Source organism: Perna viridis, chromosome 11 (assembly GCF_037379345.1).
Source record: "Perna viridis isolate PV_CMFRI_1.1 ecotype Kerala chromosome 11, ASM3737934v1, whole genome shotgun sequence".
Lineage (NCBI taxonomy): Eukaryota > Metazoa > Mollusca > Bivalvia > Mytilida > Mytilidae > Perna > Perna viridis.
In genome coordinates, this window is record NC_142455.1 from 17,459,835 (window position 1) to 17,481,190 (window position 21,356).

General features: G+C 31.4%; 1 protein-coding gene and 1 long non-coding RNA gene across 4 annotated transcripts; one reads left to right on the forward strand and one right to left on the reverse strand.

Annotated features, from left to right (window-relative positions):
• Positions 1-3,865: 3,865 nt before the first annotated feature.
• On the forward strand, positions 3,866-8,910 carry LOC148603166 (uncharacterized). Of its 2 annotated transcripts, XR_015916571.1 has the most exons (4): positions 3,866-4,114; positions 4,849-4,933; positions 8,204-8,316; positions 8,682-8,910. It is a non-coding gene; the product is annotated as an uncharacterized LOC148603166 (long non-coding RNA). The 2 variants fall into 2 exon arrangements; XR_015916570.1 differs by lacking the exon at positions 3,866-4,114 and having other exon boundaries at positions 4,608-4,933.
• Positions 8,911-9,890: 980 nt separating this feature from the next.
• LOC148603167 (uncharacterized) lies at positions 9,891-12,974 on the reverse strand. 2 transcript variants are annotated; one of them, XM_088553607.1, is made up of 7 exons: positions 12,867-12,954; positions 12,430-12,561; positions 12,032-12,171; positions 11,424-11,555; positions 11,103-11,216; positions 10,803-10,910; positions 9,891-10,228 (listed from the first exon to the last, which is right to left on the reverse strand). In XM_088553607.1, exons 3-7 carry the CDS (start codon positions 12,156-12,158, stop codon positions 9,936-9,938), a joined length of 774 nt encoding a protein of 257 aa, XP_088409733.1. In that variant the 5' UTR covers positions 12,159-12,171; positions 12,430-12,561; positions 12,867-12,954; the 3' UTR covers positions 9,891-9,935. The 2 variants fall into 2 exon arrangements, with proteins under 2 accessions (XP_088409733.1, XP_088409732.1); XM_088553606.1 differs by lacking the exon at positions 12,430-12,561 and having other exon boundaries at positions 12,867-12,974.
• Between the last annotated feature and the right edge of the window lie 8,382 nt (positions 12,975-21,356).

Here is a 21,356-nt window from a genome sequence, read left to right on the forward strand (position 1 = left end):
ATCGTCTCAAAGGAATCATTCGGTAAGTAATTTTGATTAACTTTGTGATAAAACCAAGTGAAAATATTGAAAGAGTAATCAAATGAACCCTGGTTTTCTGAGAAAAAAAATAGCATTAAAACCTATGATTTTTCAACACTGTATACTTCTATTTCCATATTCAGTTAAAATCCCGACTTAAAAACATTATTCATTGTTGTTTTTTTTTTTTAAAGATGGTACTCCTAGACGCAAATATATAGTTCTTGGTAAAGATTCCTCATATTCGTAAGAAATTATTCTAAATCATCTTCCAAATATACAGAGGTATATGTTTACAAAATGCTGGAATGTTTTATTGCCAACATATTTTTCTAGTGTATTGGACGTGTTTTTCAACAAACGGTCGGTATTCCAATGGGAACAGATTGTGCTCCTTTACTTGCTGACCTATTCCTTCACTCTAATGAGGCTGACATTATAACTGATATGTTATAATATCCTTTAATTTCAGTTTCCGCTATATAGATGACGTATTATCTTTAAACAATCCTAATTTCGGGGATTTGATACATCGCATCTACCCCAGTGAACTTGAGATAAAGGATACTACAGACAATGTAAAGTCAGCCTCATTTCTTGACCTACACTTAGAAGGCGATGGTAAAGGAAAACTATTGACCAAACTTTACGACAAACGTAATGACTTTTCATTCAGAATTGTCAACTTTTCTTTCATCTGTGGCAACATCCCTTCAGCACCTGCGTATGGAGTGTTCATATCACAACTCATACGTTATAACAGAACTTGCCGAAACTACGTAGACTTTTTGTATCGCGCTAGAACTCTAACAAATAGGCTTCAGGAACAGGGTTATGTTGCTACAAAATTTAAGTCATCACTACAGAAGTTTTATGGTCGTCATCATAAAATCGTGGATTATTATGGTGTATCCTTCTGCACCATGAAACATGATTTATTCAACATTTCGTAGTTTTCCTTTCCTCGTTTGTCCACTCCAGACTTTTTTATGAGCAACTCGGCAGGTGTTTCTAGAAAAGCAGAGGACGCTTACCCTACCGGTGCACCTGGTCCATGTTCCCAGTTTTAAGTGGTGTCCCAGTTGTTTTTTTTTTTTTTGCTTTTGTTACTTTGTATGTACAATTTTAGTTACTTTATGTTCTTTGTTGTGTATGTCTGTTTTCCATGTCTGGTCTTTGTCCCTGGATTATATTCTTTGATCACTGCTATAATCTTGGCTCCCTTGATTACTCTTTACCCGTATAGAGAGGTCTCAGTATGAATGTAAACTGCTGATTTTCGGTATACCAGCCGTGTCTAACTCAAATTTAGGTCATTTAAAAAAGAAAACTATGTCTCTATCATATTTTTTCCGACACTTAGTTGTTTATGATGAAGTAATGATTGGTATGTAATCGTAAAGTTGGGTATGAAGAAATTCAGATTTTCGTATGTTTTGCCAGTTTTTTTACAAGTTTGCAAAAAGCTATATTTAAAACAAGCTATTGTATGATACAATTCATTTATTTAAGTATTGTTTCTATCAGACGACCAAAGGTAATAAATACTGCATGTCCATTTAGATGAATTTTGCCACTGCTACCTCCTCAAAATGTATACATATAACTTCATCATATAAACACTGTACAAAAATTTCAGGTTGAAGTGTCGCGGACTTCACCAAATTTATTAACTTACGATACAAGAAGATGCGTACCAAATGCTATACAGCTTGACGTTTAGCTCTATAAAAGTTCACAATATCCAAAATGTGAATTAACCGGGTCAGGAGATCAAAACATACAGCTGATCTCTGGGACAGTTGAATTCCAACTTACCCTTCTTGTTTTCGTTCGTCAACCCATATAAAGCCATGGAAACGAACGGACAGTTTCCCGCAATAATCATATTTCGCGGACTTTCTGTGACATTCTCCACTGACAACATACAATGTAAAGAAGTAATCATTTAATATGAATAAAATAAATCTTATGATCAGCCCCAACCTTTGAACACGGAATAAGTTCCGTATACAGAAATTTCTTATATTTAGGTTCAAAGAACAACAACTCTGAAAGGAAAATGGAAAGAGTTGGTGTAAATTGTCAACAAAGACTATAATCATTGATTACTATGATAAATGATTGATTTAACCTGAATTTAGATTCAAAGTAGCAGTTTACATTATCAAAATCACTTTTAATCATGAAAGCTTTAGAAATCAAAGTTTCATGTATACAAATAGGATTTCAATCGTTGTATATCCGAAAACCATTGCAATTTCACAACATTCGATTATTTAACACCGAGCGACAGCGAGATGTTAATGAGAACATAAATCCAAACCCATGTTAAAATGAGTACAAATCTACCCCCGAAAAGAACTAATTCTTTTCTAATATGACAAATACGGTAACTTTTGTGACAAATATTTCCCTAGACGTAGCCAAAATAACGGCTGTTTCGTTTAACCTCCCCCGTATGGACGTTTGATTAATTTAGAAATAAACCACATATTCAAGTAAACCATCTGTTGAATAAGTTTCAGCATCAATATAGTAGTAGCCGTTAAATCATCGCGTAAACGCTTTTAAATGAGTGTTTTGTCTCGAAGCGACAGCGAAAGAAAAGAGACAGTGCGCAGGTGCCAAAGGTGGGGTTGTACCGACATTTACTGTTTGACGATATGAAGACGTCATATTAGAAAAGAGTATTATCGTTTTCCATCTGTATTAACTACATCTACGAAATCGATTATAACTTGTAAATTCTGTTAGCGGCATTTATACTTTACCCTTTACAAAACCTGTTTTAATCACAATGAATAACTTTTAACAGAATTGTATTTAAACGTTTCGTGGATAGTTTGGGTATTTATTTATTGTAGTCATTTAGTAAATTAACTGGTCGCCAAATAGGTTTATTTTCTATCAACCACCTTTTCGTAATAATATTTGACTATTTCGGTTACGGTTCCTAACACTACGAAAAGTATCAATAGGTTTTGTAAGTCTCGTCACGTGACTCCGATATTTCACGAGATTGAGTCTTAGAATGACATTAAAATGCATGTAGATTGGCCATTTATAGAGCGGTGAGTTCAGTATTGAAAGCAAAACATCTTTTTGTGTAAAAATACAGTTTGAAATTACAAATCTGCTGTTTTACATCATGAAAATATTGAGAAAAGCATAAAAAAGGAGAGTTTGGATTGTAATGCAGCGTTTTAAGATCTCGGAAGTAAACAATAAGATGCAGATCAGTCTTCGGATTTCAATACGTTCTACATTGGAAAATAAAATGAAACTAGGACGCAACTTACAAACCCTATTTCATGAGTATTTCCAATATCATACCAGTAGTTCCATAATACTGTGATGCGTTTGTGGCAAACATGGAAATGTCAAATGTTTACTAATCGGAACATTATGAATTCTCTCACCACAACGAATGAGTCAACAAGCAATGTAGCAACCGTCGAATTATAGATATCTCTTGCGATTTCAAACGAAGTCAAATGAGTGCTGATAAACCTTTTGTTGATTGATGCTTGTTTCTCATGACATGTGAATGTGCTCATTATTCGTTCAAGACTAGGTTGTCGGCAATTTTCTACGAATTGATAAATGTACGACGTGACTTTCAATAACCTTCGTAATGTCAAGTATAAAATGAATACCTGTAGTATTGTTCACGTCGCTTGTTGCTTCCAAGAATGCTTCCTCTATATCTGTACTGATTCCATACTTTCCGAACCTAAATCTCATAATTATTTTGGTCAAATCGTTTAGGTCCGGTCGCGTTGACATTAAACATTCATTACAGCTGGTCAAGTCTTGGCGAGGTTTGCAAATACAATCGTAAATGCAAGTCTTTGCTCTTGCATTTGAAATCTTATTGTGTAACGGAATGACAATCTGCGTTACGATAAGTGGGTAAATCCGTACTTATCCCCTGTATTAGATACTTCAGGTGACCACCTTCCGAATTGAAGAACGTAGTAAAAGGGCAGATAACCCAACGGTAAAATTCGACTAAATCTGCTGATTCCGCGGGGTCGTGCTTCACGTGGATACCTAAATTATTATTTATTTGTTATACGCACTAGACAAGGTAAGTTAGTTGTTTCTATTTTATTTTATTTGTAGTTTATAAGTATTACTTATAAATGTAAACGGTTGACAATCTTTAAATATTTTAAAATTATGATTTCGTGGTAAAAGTGTTTGCCGCATTCATCATGCTTCTTAGCAAATGAAAAATGAAGTAGTGAACGGCACCCATTGGCACTTTTTCTGAAGCGATGAAATATTACATATTTACATAAATTTGCCATGTTTACAATTATTCATGGTATCAGTTGTCTCCCTTTGATAAAGTCTTGTTCATATAATACACATAACTCAGCTTATTTTAAATTGCAATATAAGATATATATATTTGTACTGAATATTCAATACAAACATTTTACTATTTGTGTGTTAGTATTTTATGTAGATTTTCAAACTCATCATTAAAGAAGGGGGGGAGTAACCAAAGCTAAGTTTTAATTATCTGTCCATCCTATAGCATATGAAAGTTTGTGGATAATGCAAAACACCATTACAATAAATGCAATTACAGTGTGACCAAGCTTAGGAAGATAATTTTTCAAATAATTTGCCAAAAAAAAAATTATAATAAACAATTATTGAATGCACATAAAAGTAAATTATTAAAAAAAAATAAGCAGTTTATTCTGGATGTTGTCTTCCCTCTAAAATGTGAACTAAGACACTATTTTATAATACAAACCTATACCGTGTGCATGTAATACACATTTCATTAATATGATTTATCTTTTGCAGCATATTTGTACTTTCTGTTAGAAAGAACAGTTAGACCTACCTGCTGCATAGGAATACAAAGTTAACTTTTTCATCTCATTTAATGGTATGTATGGTAGCTTCTATTTTACATTTTGACATTAGCATGGGGCGGATCTATACAATTTGAAAATGTTGGAAGCAAGCTTTGGTTCCTCAGAAAAAGGGATGATATTATGACATGATTTAATTTGTATAGTAAAAAAGAGGTGTACTAATCCCTTGCACACCCCCATGTCCGCCACTGAATTAGTTAACTCTATTAAATGATTTGGATTGATATATATTTAAATGCATATTGAAAACAAAATCTTATTTGGATCCTTCTTAAGATGTAGTAACCTAACTATAAGGAAAGGGTTGTATTTTATTAATAAATCAGCATTGTAGGAATGAAACGTTCATATTCTGTGATTTTACAGAAAATGGCTAGAAGTGGTCTTATTAAAATATTTTGGATGGAATTTCCAAAAGGTGATGATGCTAATGCAGCATTAATGTACAGATTTATCTGAATATTTTGGATTTCTCCAAGATAAAAACATAGCTGAGGAACTTCATGATGCCTGCACATATCCAGGAGACTGTAATTGTCGTACATGTGAAAGAAGGCAAGCATAATTGCTGCTGTTGATAATGATGATTTTTTTTATTTAGATTTTGTAGAGACATCATCAAATGAGTCTTCATCAGAAAACAGTCAGCTGATTGACGTCATAGGGTTTTCATCTGGTGATGATACCCTATCTGATTCTGATACAAAGTTACTTTTAAACATTCTGAAAATGATTTTGAAACTCAACTGTTGTCAGAGTCAGAGTACGCCAATGACCATGCAGGTGAATCAGTCAGTGCAAGTTTCATTGATTCAGATGAAACACAACCTCCAATTTGTTTTCGAACCAGTTTCTATGACTCAATGATTCTTACAGAGACTGATTCTCCTTTGCTTTCACCTGAATCAGAATGTACATTTGGCAGTGATGATGAAACTCATCCTCCTATTGGCTATGCGGTTAGTTGCAGAGGCACTGCTCTAAATTTACAATCTGATTCCAGTGATGAATTAGAATTTCACCTTCCTCCCTTGATTATTTATGAAGATAGTAATGAGCAAAGTGATAGAGATTCTTCACCTCATAATATCTTCAGCTATATCAAGCGTAGAAAGCGAAACCAGTAAATTCATCTTTAAATATTAATGCTTACTATATTGAGAATAAGTTTTATTATCTCCCTTTCTTACTATTTTGAGAAGAAGAGTTTTATTATCTCCCTTTCTTACAATAACTTAATAAAAAAAATTTAGTTATATATTAACAGACTGATTCTAGTGAGGAATAAGAATTTCACATCAAAACTTTTGATTATTCTAATTTTTTTTAAAGCCAGCTATAATTGAAATGGATTTTTATTCAACATGTTACATGTACATGTATGTTTATGTCTCCATATGTATATAGCAATTACTGTAATAAGAAGTATAGTGTAAATTTTATTTTTTATTTGAACATAAAGTCTCTTTGGTATTGTATGGTATTATGTAAGAACCAATGAAGAATAATACGTCTATAAAGTGTCATCATTAATTGGAAATCCAAAACAAAATATTAGTGTGTGATAAAGGTGAGATAGCTAGCTTTGCAAAGCCTTAACTGTATTTCATTAAATACATCTCTAAAAATCACACTGTTTATCATTGTATCCTTAGCTTCTTTAAATTAGGTAGTGCAATACTAACATAGAACACACTCCACCTTTACCCATCCCTATTATTCGTTTTACCAATGGAAATGCTATCCAGATACCTAACTTTGCAAAGAGATATAAGGGGTGTGGTTCTAGAAATATCCTACATCATTAGATATGTTTAGCCACAAAAATAAATAAACAGGAGGTAGTTCCTTCAAGTATTGAGAAGAAAGTAAAAGCTGTGGCACATAGAGTGCGATTGTTAAGGGCGGCAAAAAAAACTCATGAACTATTTTCCTATGAACTTGAGGAGTTTAATTTTCCCAGAAAGTATAGGACAACAAGATACATAAACACCCATATTAACACCATTAGTATTTTGAAGAAAAAGGTACAAGAGAAAAACATTAAAATCGGAAATGAGAAGAGGTTATTAGAAGAAAAAAAATATTAACGATTTGAAAAGTGAAATATCCTTCTTAAAGAAAAAAAATCTTATAAAAGTTAATTCAGGAAGCTGCCAGACTGTGAAAATTGAAGATAAGTGTATAAATATTGAGGACAAAACTACCCAGTGTATTATGTTTAGACAGGACACTCATTTATTGAAAGAAGAAATCATATATTGGCAAAATAAATTTATACAGGAACAAGAGAATAGAAATTGTACTTCAGATACTGGTAACAATGATACATTTAAATGTATTGAAAGTAAAGACTCAGAAAGAGGTAATCCTTATTCTTACAAAATGAGGCAAAGTGTATTTAGCTGTTTAGGAAATAATGTTCCTATTCAAAACATTTTTCGTCTGTTATAAGCAGTATCATTAAAATTACTGATGAGGAAATTCTACAACTGCCATCAATTTCAACAATTCATAACATGATTAGGGAAGGTCGGTCAGTATGCAATAAACAGTTGGAAGAAGTCATCAATGATAATAAAGATATCACACTGATGAAGGATGCGACTATAAAGAAAGGCAGATATTTTTATGGTAACAAAATTGTTACTGAAGATGGAGAATATACATTAGGTAAAGACAATACATGTATGATTAATTTCACCCCATTAATGGGATATTTAGTAAAGTTTCAAATGAATTATTAAAGGTGGGTGGCACATGATGGTTCAACATTGTTAATTTGAAATAAATTAAAATTTTGTAACCATATATATATATATATATATCAATTTTCAATTTTATAAATTTACATCACTTCATTTCATGAAAATGATAGATTATGTAAGAAATAAGATTGATGACTCAGAATTTTAACAAAATAGGTCCAAAGGTAGCTACTTGGACTGTGTGGTTGTAGTGTTGTGCATTTAGGTTATTTGGTTCTTTATTACATACATTTATTATAAAAAAAAATATCAGCTTGGTCGTCGTTGTGCTTTAAAATTGCCTTTATTTTCATATTGTTTACTAATATTAACTCTTTATGTCTTTGTTGCTTTTTAACACAGAATTGCTTATGCTTTGTTGTCTTGTGATGTAAATGTTATATGCTTTGAATGCTTTTTATGCATCTAATGATTATTTCATATTTTCCTGTTGTTGTGGTATAATTATATTTGATGTTACTTGCTTTGAAAATGTTATGCTACCAAAACATTTAATCATATTATCAATTGCAGGTTGTCTACTGGAATACCAAATAAGATGAAAAAGAACATAGCAAATTAGAAAAATATGATATGACTATTGAAGAGTTGAAGGAAGATTTGGAAGAAGGAACCTTAAAATTACTGTAAGTATGAGTTTGTTAATTAATTCATAATTGATTAGTGTGTTTGCTGTAAATCAGAATATAAAATGTTTATCTTATTTGGCTGCATGTAGGGTACATATTTTAATATTTGTTTATATTTTTTATTTGATGTAGATATATTTTTATGGCAAAATTATAGAACAAAAATAAAAATTATTGCAAAAAGATAAATAAATGCAATCACACACCAACAAACACACCCACATATATATGTATGTGTATATCTTATCATGACAAGAGTTAAATACAGACTATAAGACCCTTGTTGAATACTAAATTAATTTGCACATTATTTTATAAAAGTTCATTTACATTTACATTTAATATTTTTTGTGTATTTTCAGAGCCTGAATTTGAAATGGACTATAATTTGCTGAACTGTATTTTAACTTGAATTTTCAACTGGAGTTATGCCTCTTTGACAATATTTCCAAGTTGACATTTCTGAATTCGCTGCTATGGACCTATATTTAGACATTGGAGTTTCTTTTTATTTATACTGTCCAATGGTTACCTGTGCAGGAGAAGTTGTAGGTGAAGGTCATATAAATTGAATTAAACAGAGAAAGAGGATTTCCGAGTAGATTGATTTTTTTTCCTGAAGTCCCTACCTGCATCAATTTATACTTCTCCTTGTAGTAACTCTCCCTGAACGTTAAGAATCGTTCGTCGTTAACAAGCCAATACAATCATCACGTAAATTATGAAAAGAAAACGTAACAAAGAAACGTCATGGCTACTACGTAACCATAATCTTGAATCTCTTTTTCACGATTTCCCGACATAATCACCGAAAGAAGCACGTTTCGCTTTGTTTTTCTCATTCTTTTTTAAAGAGCTAAAACGATACTGATTTCTAAAAACACTTCTCCGAGTTTTGAAAACATATTAGAAGGCATGAATACAAATAGAGAAAAATATGATGTAAAAAAGGATAATTTAAAATACTTTCCGAAGCAAAACATTGGTTTCAACCACCTTTATACTTGCTGAAAAATGATAATGATAATGAGCACTATATTTATTTGGTCAGTCCACCATTGGTACTGATCTCTTTTAATATTTTCTGTTTTATATAGAGAATAATATATGGCAAAATTCGTATCGATGCAGTGCCATCCTGAGATACCAATATCATCAAGAGGGCCTTTGACCCGAGGGTTGATATAGGTCAAAGGTGATATGTCATGTTAAAGTCGGTTTTATATAGATAATGATACATGGCAAAATCCGTATCAGATACCGTATCATCCCGAGATATCAATATTAGCCAGAGGGCCTGGTATATATATATATATATTTTTTATTTGAGTCTCTAAGAAGTAATTCAACTTCGAAAATTTAGATCCCGTGGAAAATTACACGCCAGACAGTATCAACTTGATATTTATAGATGTTTGTCACTAAAATACAGGTTAATTTTATTTTCATATGTTGCCCATTGTAATGTTAAACGTCAGTATATAATTTCAAGTTGTATATGTATACATGATGAAAAGAAACATTTATATCTTTTTATTGGGTCTGAAAAATAAAACTTAAAACTAGAAAAATCAATATTGAAATTTTAATATTCCAAAGTTATAGGTACGTTACTCTTAACATCTAACACAAACATAGGTAACACTCAGATACTTGTAGGTAACTGCACAAGGATCGCCGAAGTTTGCATTAGTTGCTTCTACTGAGCAACGTTGTTTTCTATTACACATTAATTGCATAAAGAATAGAGATGTCGACGACGTTGAACATTGAACTGTTTGGATGTTTGGATGGGGGCAGATTGTTTTGTTAAGTCTACCATACATTGCTGATATTATCTTCAATACAAATCCATCATCACAGGACAAGTCAAGCCGCCTACCCTCACACGCCACTGTACTTTGTGCCTCTGAAAAATATATTCTATGTCATTTAAGTGCTTCTACGTAGTACTTTGTTTGTGCATTAGTAAAACGTATAATCAGTTTTTTTATTCCTGGTATAACAAGGGATCGAGACCTTTTCAGATTTGAGGTATGTTTATTGTGCAATATTTTTTCCACAGTGACCAGATTTTAAATGGGAGGTTTGTGATACGCCAAAGTACTTTAAGTCTGGCACAGGTTTTGCGCCTGTCAGGAATTTCTGGCCTCTATATGCATTTTATCGTTTTCACTTTTAGTTTATTATATGTTGCTGGAGTGAAAAGGAGCAACAATTCCGATGTACCTGTGTATACTGTTGTTTAAGGGTATGCTGCAGCCTGCCATCATCGCTCATTGAAGATCTATGGTTGGATTTGAGCTGACGTTTATCTTCCCGGTGGAGATGTTATCTCGACATATTCACCATATCCATTCTCGTTATATTGAAGAATTGCTAATGTAAGGATCATGACAGAATAGTTTATAACAAAAAATAACAAGATGTTGTAGAACTACACATGAAATATTTTCTTCTAAATTACGTACAAATATACTAACTTCTACAACAGACCTTTCCGTTGCAACAAGGCGTTTGTAAGATAGTATTCGTAGTGCATTTGTCTCGGGCAACACATTCACCATTGGCCTCGGAACAGAGAGTGATATCTGTAAATTTGAAAATATATGTTAAATTTGCATTCTTTATTCAAACTGACCAGTACAAAAAAACTTTCCTGTTTTATCTACATGATGTTTATCGCAAGATATTGCAAGAGTAATCTATGGATATGATAAAAAAGCAATACAAAAGAAACATTATGGTAATAACAAGTTAATTAATTTAACGTATATTGTTACCTTCTTTCTCACAGTTATCGCCGTTACATCCTACGGGACACCAACACTTAGGCGAGCCAGTTTTTTTTGCAAAGCATTCACCGCTGTTGCAGTCGATGTTATTGCATGGGTTTTCTAAAAGTATAAAAGGGCGTAAAACATTTGTAATATCAAAAGGTTTTAAGTTTTAAGTACAGGAATAGAAAAAAGATTAAATTTCTAATACGTGAGGAAGAAATTGGTACTAAATATTCCCTAAAGCCAAACTATCCTGTCGTAACATTTGTGAATGAAACACAATTGTTCTCTTGTTCCAACATTGACTGACTTATTTACACTAACCATCACATCGTTCCCCTTGCCATGACCCAATACACCTGCACCTTGGTATCTTGCACCATCTATTATAGTAACATGGATGTTGATCAATAAAACACGATCCACCGTTTGCACAGTAAAAGGAGAAACATGGATCTGAAATATTGATTGTGTATAGAAAGATTTTTCTAATAAAAATATAGGGAAACATGGTAAACCCTAGCAATGATTTGGTTTCCTATTTCGATAATGTGTGTGTTGTGCACTTCGTGTACACAATTTGTTTTGGGGTTTAGATCTTCCTATATATGTGATTCTAATGAGCAGTTATTCCTTGAAACAGCATACTGAAATTTGCAATACCATATATGATTGGTATTGTTGTATTCATTAAAAGTGTGATTGTAACTGCATAAAATCCACACGTGTTCATGAACAACTAAATAGATATTATCTTGAGAATGTTTCTATATAGTACTTTTTCATACAATAGAACTGATAAAAAGATAAACAGCACTGTGTAGAAAGCAGTTCATTTGTTTAAAAAAATTATGTCTGACACGTATACAATCAAACATGCGATAATGCTGTTCACATTATACAAAAGCGTTAGCAAACTTGATATTTTGTACCTCTGTGTGGCCTCCGTCTTTGTGCTTGGAAGAATCCGAACGAGTCGACTGCCATTATGACCAATAATGAAAACAACATTAATCTCAGAAAAAACATTTTTGGACCCGTCATAGTTACATTCAGCATCCGATCGGGTTTTCTATCGAAAAATTATTTTAAGCCAGGTTAGTAAATGTGTTAAGTATGCATTTTTTGTCGTATCAAACATGTCTTCTGTATCATAAACACAATACTTAGAACGTATCAGTTTTATTACTTATAAAAAAAATAACACTTTTTTTTAACAGACAAATATAGAATCTTGAATACACATAACGCTTATGTAAAAAGTAAGCCTTATGACTGACTATCAGGAAAAAGTTTTATCTTATCAGATAAATGCTAATTATTTTCATACCAAACACATATTTTTTCCATGTTCGTCCCCATCGAGATTCATCACACAGTTCGACATAACCTTGCTTTTTTAATGCTGATTTATTATCATATACATTGGGATTCTCTTGTAGAGGCTCATATGACGAGTAATCTTCGAAAACACCAAAAAAGATGTTTTGTAGAATTTCACATATAAACACTTCCAGCATGACGATTGTTCCATTAAAGTTTTTGTATTTCTTTGTTGTGAAAGTGTGAATATATTTATAAATAAAACTTCATTCCTTTGTTTTACAAATAAAAAATGAGGGCTATGGTTTGTCAATTTTTATATTCGATCCATTATTATGAGAAAAAGAAAACAAAATTTAGGATTATTCAACTTCATAATGCTTCCTGAGAAATAGATGGATATTTATTTCAAGTGACTTTCTTAACGTTCAAGTAAATTCCTACCTTATTTTCTATCTGTCACAAAAAACAGTGTTGTCTCTTTGAATGTTAGCAACCAAATAAAGATAAAGTTCTGTTTGCAACATATTCGCTGTTTATGTATTCTTGACTGAGACCCCCATAAAAGGTTGACATGCGAACATTTGGGCTAATGTGACATGTGTTCACAGAAATACTTAGTGTAAATAAAAAATAAAAGTAATATGATTCTTCCTCATTCAGTTATCGGACGACTTACTAACCATGCGTTGTTTTCCAACCATTCTCAATTTGTCATGCTTTAGAATTGAAACAGATGAGTAAAAGACTTGATCATCATCATGATTCAAAATAAGTATGCCGTTTTGGTTTAATTGCACAGAAAAAGTTTTAGCCATATCTTAGATGCAATGTAGTTTTATTGCATCACAAACCGAAAAAAAAATCCGATCAACAATGCTTGATGTTCCTTTACCCCATGTTGATGCATTTCGATTGCTTATGATTGATATCTCCTTCTCTCAAAGTTTGCCGGAAAAGTTATTTTGCGAACACTGTAGGATGTTTTCATAATAAAAAAGGGAAATTTATTTAATTGTAAACCATCAATTATAATTCAGTTTCCAAAATAAACCGTTCAAAGCTAAATCATAATCAGACACATGTATTGGTTTTGTTTTTTGGAAAACAAATTTCAATGGGTTTTAGAAACTGTTTATGAGAGGTTACTCCTTGAATCACATATACAGCATATCGAAATTTGCAGTATATATTATTGGTAATTTAATTATATTTAATTCCAACCTTTATTTTCTCTTACTATAAAGAGATTGGGAAAATATAGTTCACATCTTCATACAAGATAATTTGGTGCAAATCTAGATGATCAAAGATATATTAGATTCTTTTAGTTTCTGCTAGAATCTTGGTTCCCTTAGTTATTATTTCTACACCAATTTCAACAAATGAAAAAAAAGATTCAAACCACTGAATGCATTAAAATATCATACATAAACACTTCAATGTTTTCAGCTACTCGTGTTCACATATTTTTTTTTATAAAAAAAATAACTCAACATCTGCTACTTACTTATCTATAGTCATTGATGTATTACGAGGAAGATCTTGTATGTTTTTAGAAGTTTCTTTGGCGTGCAATAAATTCTTTTGGTCAATCGATTTAGTACATATTCCTACTTTAGACGTGGCGTTTAATGTTTTTGTCTCGTCAAGATGTTTTATTTATCTTCATGTAGCAATAGGTTTTTTTTAGATTCGAACATTAAAAATGTCTGTCATTTGTTTTTGACTCCATAGTGATTTACTCTAGATGTATTGAAATTAAAATTTCGACATATTTAGCTCACCTTAATGGATCTGTTGTGATCAAAACACTGAATTGTTGAATTCTGGAATAATTTTGAATTATGGACTTGGAGTAAATTTGCTGCAAACGAAAATAATGGGTATAATTGCTAAGTTTCCTGGATTGTTTTAAATGGAAGATTTATAACCATTAGTGACTCATTTCAGCTGTATATTGTTGAATCATTTTTCATGTGTCTAACACTTAGCCATGCATGTATGGCTAAGGGTTAGTCCAATATGTATACCAATTATGTTTCATATTTCTAACCCTTAGCCATTCATGCATAACTAACCCGTAGTCAAATATTTATACCACTTTCACTTCATATTTCTAACCTTTAGCCATGCATGCATAGCTAACCCGTAGTCAAATATTTATACCAATTATGTTTCATATGTCTAACCCTTAGCCAAAATTTTATACCACTTTCACTTCATATTTCTAGCCGTTATATATAGCCACACTGTTTTTCTCTTTCTAAAAGGCTTATTATGAACTTTCCCTTAGACATGCGTGGCTAATCCAAAGACTGGTCTACCGAATTCATTTTAATTTTATACTCTTTTAGTGTTAGGTATTTCCCAAAGTATATCTTACTTTCATGGTCACAATTTTATACCTGTTTTATTTCATATTTTATGCCATATATAGCCACGCCTGTTCATTAAATGCTTTAGTTATCCTTGGCCAAGCATTAAATCAAAGAATAGCAGTATCTCTTAGTTTTTGATGTTCACAGAAATATCTTAAAAGACAGTGTGCATATAACCTACCAGTACTATGAACAACAGTGAGCATTTTTTAAATAACAATATATGATCATAACTTTCCAGTTGGTTTGTCAAATTTTGAGACACATGAGATCCATTCTTAATAATAGTAACAGCACCACCAAATCACACATTGTACTTAACAATAATAACATAATCAACTTATTAATTTTATTATAGGAATAAAATTTACAATATAACTATATAAATACACAAAAGGAGTTCATCATAGTATACAAGCTACTGCATCACTAACACACTAAGTAAAATTCCAAGTCTGTTCGGTAGTTGTGCAGTTTTTATGACAAACACAAATCAATTATTTCTCATAAAACCAGCTCCTTGAAAAAATAACAATGTTTATTTTGAAGTGGCTTAAAGGAACTAGTTTGCTGTTTTTAATTTATACAATAACTACATGAACAAAACATAGAAATAATTGTATGATATATTAAATTATACAAAACTTAGAAATTCTCAACTCATATCAATTGGTACTCATTTGTTACATAATACATGTAGTGTAAATTATTGTTTTAAAAATGAAACAAATAACCTGTTACTGAGTAAATAGTGGTCTATGGTTTAGACACAAAGTGGCTTAATTTTCCAATAGCCGTAAACTTACATAATTGGTTTACAAATTCACACTCACCATAATAAACTCCAATTGGAGAAGAGTCTAAAACACCTAGAACATGGTGTTTGAATATTTCCTTTTGAATTCAACTTGCAATAATTATACTCAACCATGTACATCTATATATGATGCCAAACCATCCCTTTTAAAGAACAACTTAGTTGTACTAACAAATGTGAGCAGAAAGCACAGACAGACAGGTAATACATATATTGAGGCCCAAATAAAAGATGGTAAAAATAATTTCCTACTGTAACTATTTTCAATTTTTGCAGTCAATCTAGGATAAACTAACGTGATCATGATTAAATCTTCACATGTCTTTCATTAAATTTATACTGCAACTGTTCTATTGCACTGATTGTATAAACCTCAAACTCTTAGTATTATACATATAAGTCAACAAATGATTCATTAGACCAGTAATTCAATACTTCTAATGCAACCCACAGAAAGCAAAAAACACCTTGATGAACCATGGACTAGAATAAATCTGCCTTTAAAAATTGTACACAATTTTCAGCGTAAAAATATGATTCTCGAGTGTTAAGTTTTCTATTTTAATTTCTTTGTGCAATTTTGTATTGATGATATATACTTGAAAACTTTGTGCAGAATAAAAATATACTGGTTCAGTTTAACATTTGAAATTTTATATCACATATATTCCCACACATGCAACCAGAACAATGTACCATAACACATAAACAGAAAAAATAATTCAAATATGACGTCTAAAAAACATGTAACGATATATTACCCAATATATCTACCCCTGGACGATTCAGATGCTGAAATTGTATTTTTTGTCATATATAAGAACAAAATTAATGTTAGGTATGGGGTTTTACTCATTTACACATGGTTGGCTTTCATATTTATATTTTATACCTCAGGTTCACTAAGCTTGGTTTAAAATAATCGAATATAAATATCCAGCTCATGTGGAAATGAGCACCATATTCTATAAATTATTTCTTGAATAAATTACAGAATTTGCCTTTTGTTTACGAAAAGATTCATGGTCATTTACCCTAATAAAGCCTAAAATTTAAGATTCACTTTTAAATAAAACAGGTGTACATTGAGTATTCTGAGTTTGTGTTTGGGTAAGATCAGCTTGACTATTTATTTCAGGTTTGATTTTTTTATACGGGCACTTTCTCTTTCTATATCTTTTATTAGGTTTTTTTTTATGTTTTGTCATTAATTGGCTGGTCAGTTAATTGTTGTATACTTCCTCGTTGATTCTTATTTGAACATCCACATTAGCCTCTATATTTGGTACACTTGGTACAAAGTCTTTGTCTGTTTGCAAAACTCAATGAATTTGGTAGGAATATTCCTTTAGAATTTATCCAAGTCTAAAATTGAGGAGACAAAATATTCTGTTAAATTAGGCAAAAATTACAATGTATTTACATTACTACAGATCACGATTTTGTACATACAAGTTGCTAATTTACATAGGCCCTATAATAATGGTAAAATTACTAAAGATGACCACAAGGTCATTTCCTCAGAAGTTAGGTCATAGCTATAATTATTTGATACTTTGTCTATAGCTCTGTGAAGATTTAATAAGGCTTCTGAATTAACAAATAAAATGATCCCCAAATGTGGAGTTAAATTATTATTATGAGTGCTTTGTTCAATAGAGTGTTGCCATACATATGTATGAGAGAGTAATCAAGGGAACCAAGGTTATAGCGGTAATCAAAAGAATGTAATCCAGGGACAAAGACCAGACATGGAAAACAGACATTCATGTATATCATTATTTAGCACAACTTTTATTCAAACATGAACAACTTTGGGTGTGTGTTTCCAAACAAGCAGAGGAAGCTAACCCTAACACTGCACATGTTCTTTTCTCATGTTTTTACTTAAGTCCAGGTTTCTTGTTTATTTCTTAGTTTTGTATTGTTTAGGTACATTTGTTATTGTAAAGTGTTGGTTATCTTTGTTTTGTCTTTTCCTTTGATAATTAATGTCCTGTTCCCCATTATCATGGTCTCCACATTTATTTCAATCTTAATGACGAAAAAAATAATGCATATAATTTTCAAACAACTGCAATAATTACCTAAAACTCTAGTCAAAATTAATTTTAACCGTAAACAGAAGATATTTTGATTCAAATATATGAATTATACCTAGCCAAATTTACATTGAAATAGGGATGTAACTCTGTAAAAATAAGGTTATTTTTTTCAGATTTTTTTCCACTTTAATCAATTTTGTATAAAGCATAATACTTTGATGGAACTACCTTTCCTTATATATATATCATGCTGCCCATGATTTGTAACTCAACTGAAGTATCGTACGATGGGTATATTTAAATGTTTGTGCAATTTCTAATTACAGAAATTTCATATTGTCTGGCACTTCCATCATTTTGAAATGTTTTTGTTAAAAATTGTTATTGTTTATATTTGCAAACTATTTATCGACAGTTGTGCTTTAATTATAAGGACTTTGAACCTTAAAAATATAATATTTACTGAACCTCATCATTTTCTTCAAAATTAGAATTCATCAATTCAAAAATAGGAACTTGACTTTAATACTAATTTTTTTTTCTAAATAGAAGTTGTTCTTTAGTAAAAGATACAAAAACTTTGTTTAACTATAAAATGTACCTTTTTCACAGTAGAAATTAAAAACAAACTTTAAAAAATATACTTTTCAGTTATTATTTTGAATAAAGTTTCAACAAAGGTGTTGTTGTCTTGGAGTCTTGTTGAGTGCTATTATACAATGTAATCCTACATGTAACTGAGTCTAACTAACTGCAATGTATACATGTATAAAGCATATATTCTGGGAAACTAATTTTTGTCCAAAGAAGCAAAGCTTTCAGAGCTAAAGAAATGTGTAAAATAAAACTCAATATACTAGTGCATATAAATTATAACATTACGAAACTTTAAATGCGTATTGTAGATAAATGCCATAAAAACGGGCCAGATTGATTTGAACTTTAAATCGTACCGAGAAAATCATCCAGTTTGGCAGTATAAACTCCATGCATCAGTTCAGCTTCTTTCCAGTCAGTGACATCTGTAATATGAATAAAGGCACGCTTCAATATTTCTTTCTCTTTGGCCTCCTCAACTGCCTTGCTATTTTTTTTTATAATATGTTGGTGTATACACTTTAACCAGTGGGAGTGCACCTCTTCCCTTGCTACTCCTTGGAGTGCTCTGAATAGTTTAATGATAATAAATGAAGTTGTTAAAACTGGACTTAAGTGAGCACACTTACAAAAGCAAAAATCAATACTGATAACTTGTTTATGAAACGTTGTAGTTATTCTTATGAAAATCATTTAATTATTCGTGCAGATATGTAAAAATGTCATTTTTTTGTCACTTTGAACTTAATATAATGATAAAGATAGACAGTTTGATGCAATGTGGAATAAATGTTTACCATTTGAGGTACTTCAGAACGATCACTCAATAGTTTTAAAATCCTGTCAGCTTCCATATAAGCTTTAACTGAGTAGGAAGCAACCGACAAAACTGTAGATTCTTTACTGTATGTCTGGGAAAAAGAAAAAAGTATATGTTTACCTGGAAGGGGGCTGGTCAAAATGCAGGGGGGGGTTAAATTTTTTTCTGCAACTGGCAAAAGGGGGTTCAGATTTTTTTAATAAATTCAAAGAGCGGAGATAATTTTAAAATTTTAAGTTATTTAGAGCATTACACCAGTTAAATAAAAACATATTTAACCACCATTAAACATTTTCATTGTCACATATATGTACAGTAATGTATATATGTATTTTATGTCACTGGTAAAATGAAGTTCACACATCATCTAAAACCTTTACAGTTATCAAATCAAATGGGTCCGACTCATCTCCTGGCGATTCAATGTCCTTATCTATATCTTGAATTTCAAGAGCTGTTTCTGATTCTGCTTGACTTTTCCATAGTATTAAGTTTTGGAATTGAAGACTTGCATTTTTTATTATAAGAATTTTTTTAATATTTCAACTGTTTCTGACTGCTTAAAAAATCAGAAGCAGAGAGTTTTTTAATAGCAGCTAATTCCTGTCTTGGTCAAATTAAATCTAAACCATTTGTTAATAATTTTTCAACCTTGAAACCCTTTTGTGGTATTCGATATGAGTAGGAACCTTTGCGCTCCGCCACAGGATACTAAATTGCCTGACCCTAATCATCCCTTCCTTTTTCTAGTGACAATCTAAATTTTATCGACCCTGTTGCCCTTGCGTCCCATCCCTTTTTCATTTCATCATCATCATCTTATTTTCATTTTATCATCAATTTCATGTTCATCGGCCTGAATATAGCTGAAATATTGCTACTCGGGTGTTAAACCCAACAATCAATCAACCAATCTTTTGTCTAGTCACAAGAACCTATTTTCCACTAAATGCTGATAGTCTATTGCTGATGAATCTGTATAATACAAATTGGTTACATACACTGAATATAATTATTGCCTCTGAGATGTTACTGTGTGTAAACTAATTACATTAATTTAAGCCTAAGTCAGTGGAATATGAAAGTGAGTCAGTATTTTGTTTACCAATGCTGACAGACAATACATGATCATATACTAGTATGTGAAAGTTTACAATAAGAAATGTCTAAGTTGGATGTACCAGTAAACCAACATGATAAGTACAAATAGGGTAGACATTATACAAGTCTTCATGCTAATTATATTAACCCCCATACAAACTATTGTGAGCAAAACTCACAACAGGAATGCACCTGCTGACCTTCCAAGAACCCATATTGTCAAAATATAAAAGGTCAAACAGGAAATTTGCCTCACTGGATTTTATCAACCCACATTTGAAATAAAATTCCACAATTCATATTATATATGTCATCCCCATTTAAAGCTTCTTTTAAAATATTAAGTCACATGTTTGAAAATGATATAAATTTTTTTTGTCCAGAAGGGGATTCAGGTAGGGGCGTGGTGGGCGTGCTCCCCCATGATTTGCAAAGCATGGGTCGTCAGGGGTATATTTTGGCGGTTTTAGGTTGAAACTTTAATTTCTCACTAATTTTACCACAAAAGATATCTATATTGCACCAAGTCTTTTTAAAAATTTTTGTAGGGAGGAATTTTCTATTGCAAACAAATGTTTGGAAGTATTCTTATACTTGTACATGAACGTATCTTATAATGTATTAATCAGTCTTTCAGATATATTTTTCTTTCAAAATTTCTTAATAATCTTTAGGAATACAGATCAGTACTAATTCCAACTACAATGCTTTTATTTGACTATTAAGCCTTTTTTAAATTTATTATAAATTGTAATTTTTAGGTATTCACATTTCCTGTCAAAACATGCTCTACTGACTTCAGACAAAAAGCTACAGTCCTACACCAATAGGTAAAGTATAGTAAAAGCTTTAAACTATTTGCAAGAATGACAATAGAGATTTCAAAATTGATTTTTAATATTGTAAATATCTAAATTGGCCTTTTAAATTAAGATAAATAACTTGTTAAAAGACATTTTAGCTTTCCTTAAACAGAACATGGACTATGACATTTTCTACAATTCAAGGCTGGTGATTAAAAATGTATTTGACCTTTGAACCACTGGGCAGTGATTAACTTTCTCTAATAGTTTTTCCAACGTTTACTGCATATATTGCCTTATACGTTCATATTTACATGTCAATGGTCAAACTTTATTAAGGTGTTTTTATGCAAGATAATTCTATTTTTAG

Coding starts and splice junctions, on each gene's coding strand:
- LOC148603167 (XM_088553606.1), bottom strand. CDS start 12,158: ATGCTGAATGTAACTATGACGGGTCCAAAAATGTTTTTTCTGAGATTA. Junction 11,217..11,423: donor GCAAGGGGAACGATGTGATG/GTTAGTGTAAAT, acceptor TTATACTTTTAG/AAAACCCATGCAATAACATC. Junction 10,229..10,802: donor CGGAAAGGTCTGTTGTAGAA/GTTAGTATATTT, acceptor TATATTTTTCAG/AGGCACAAAGTACAGTGGCG.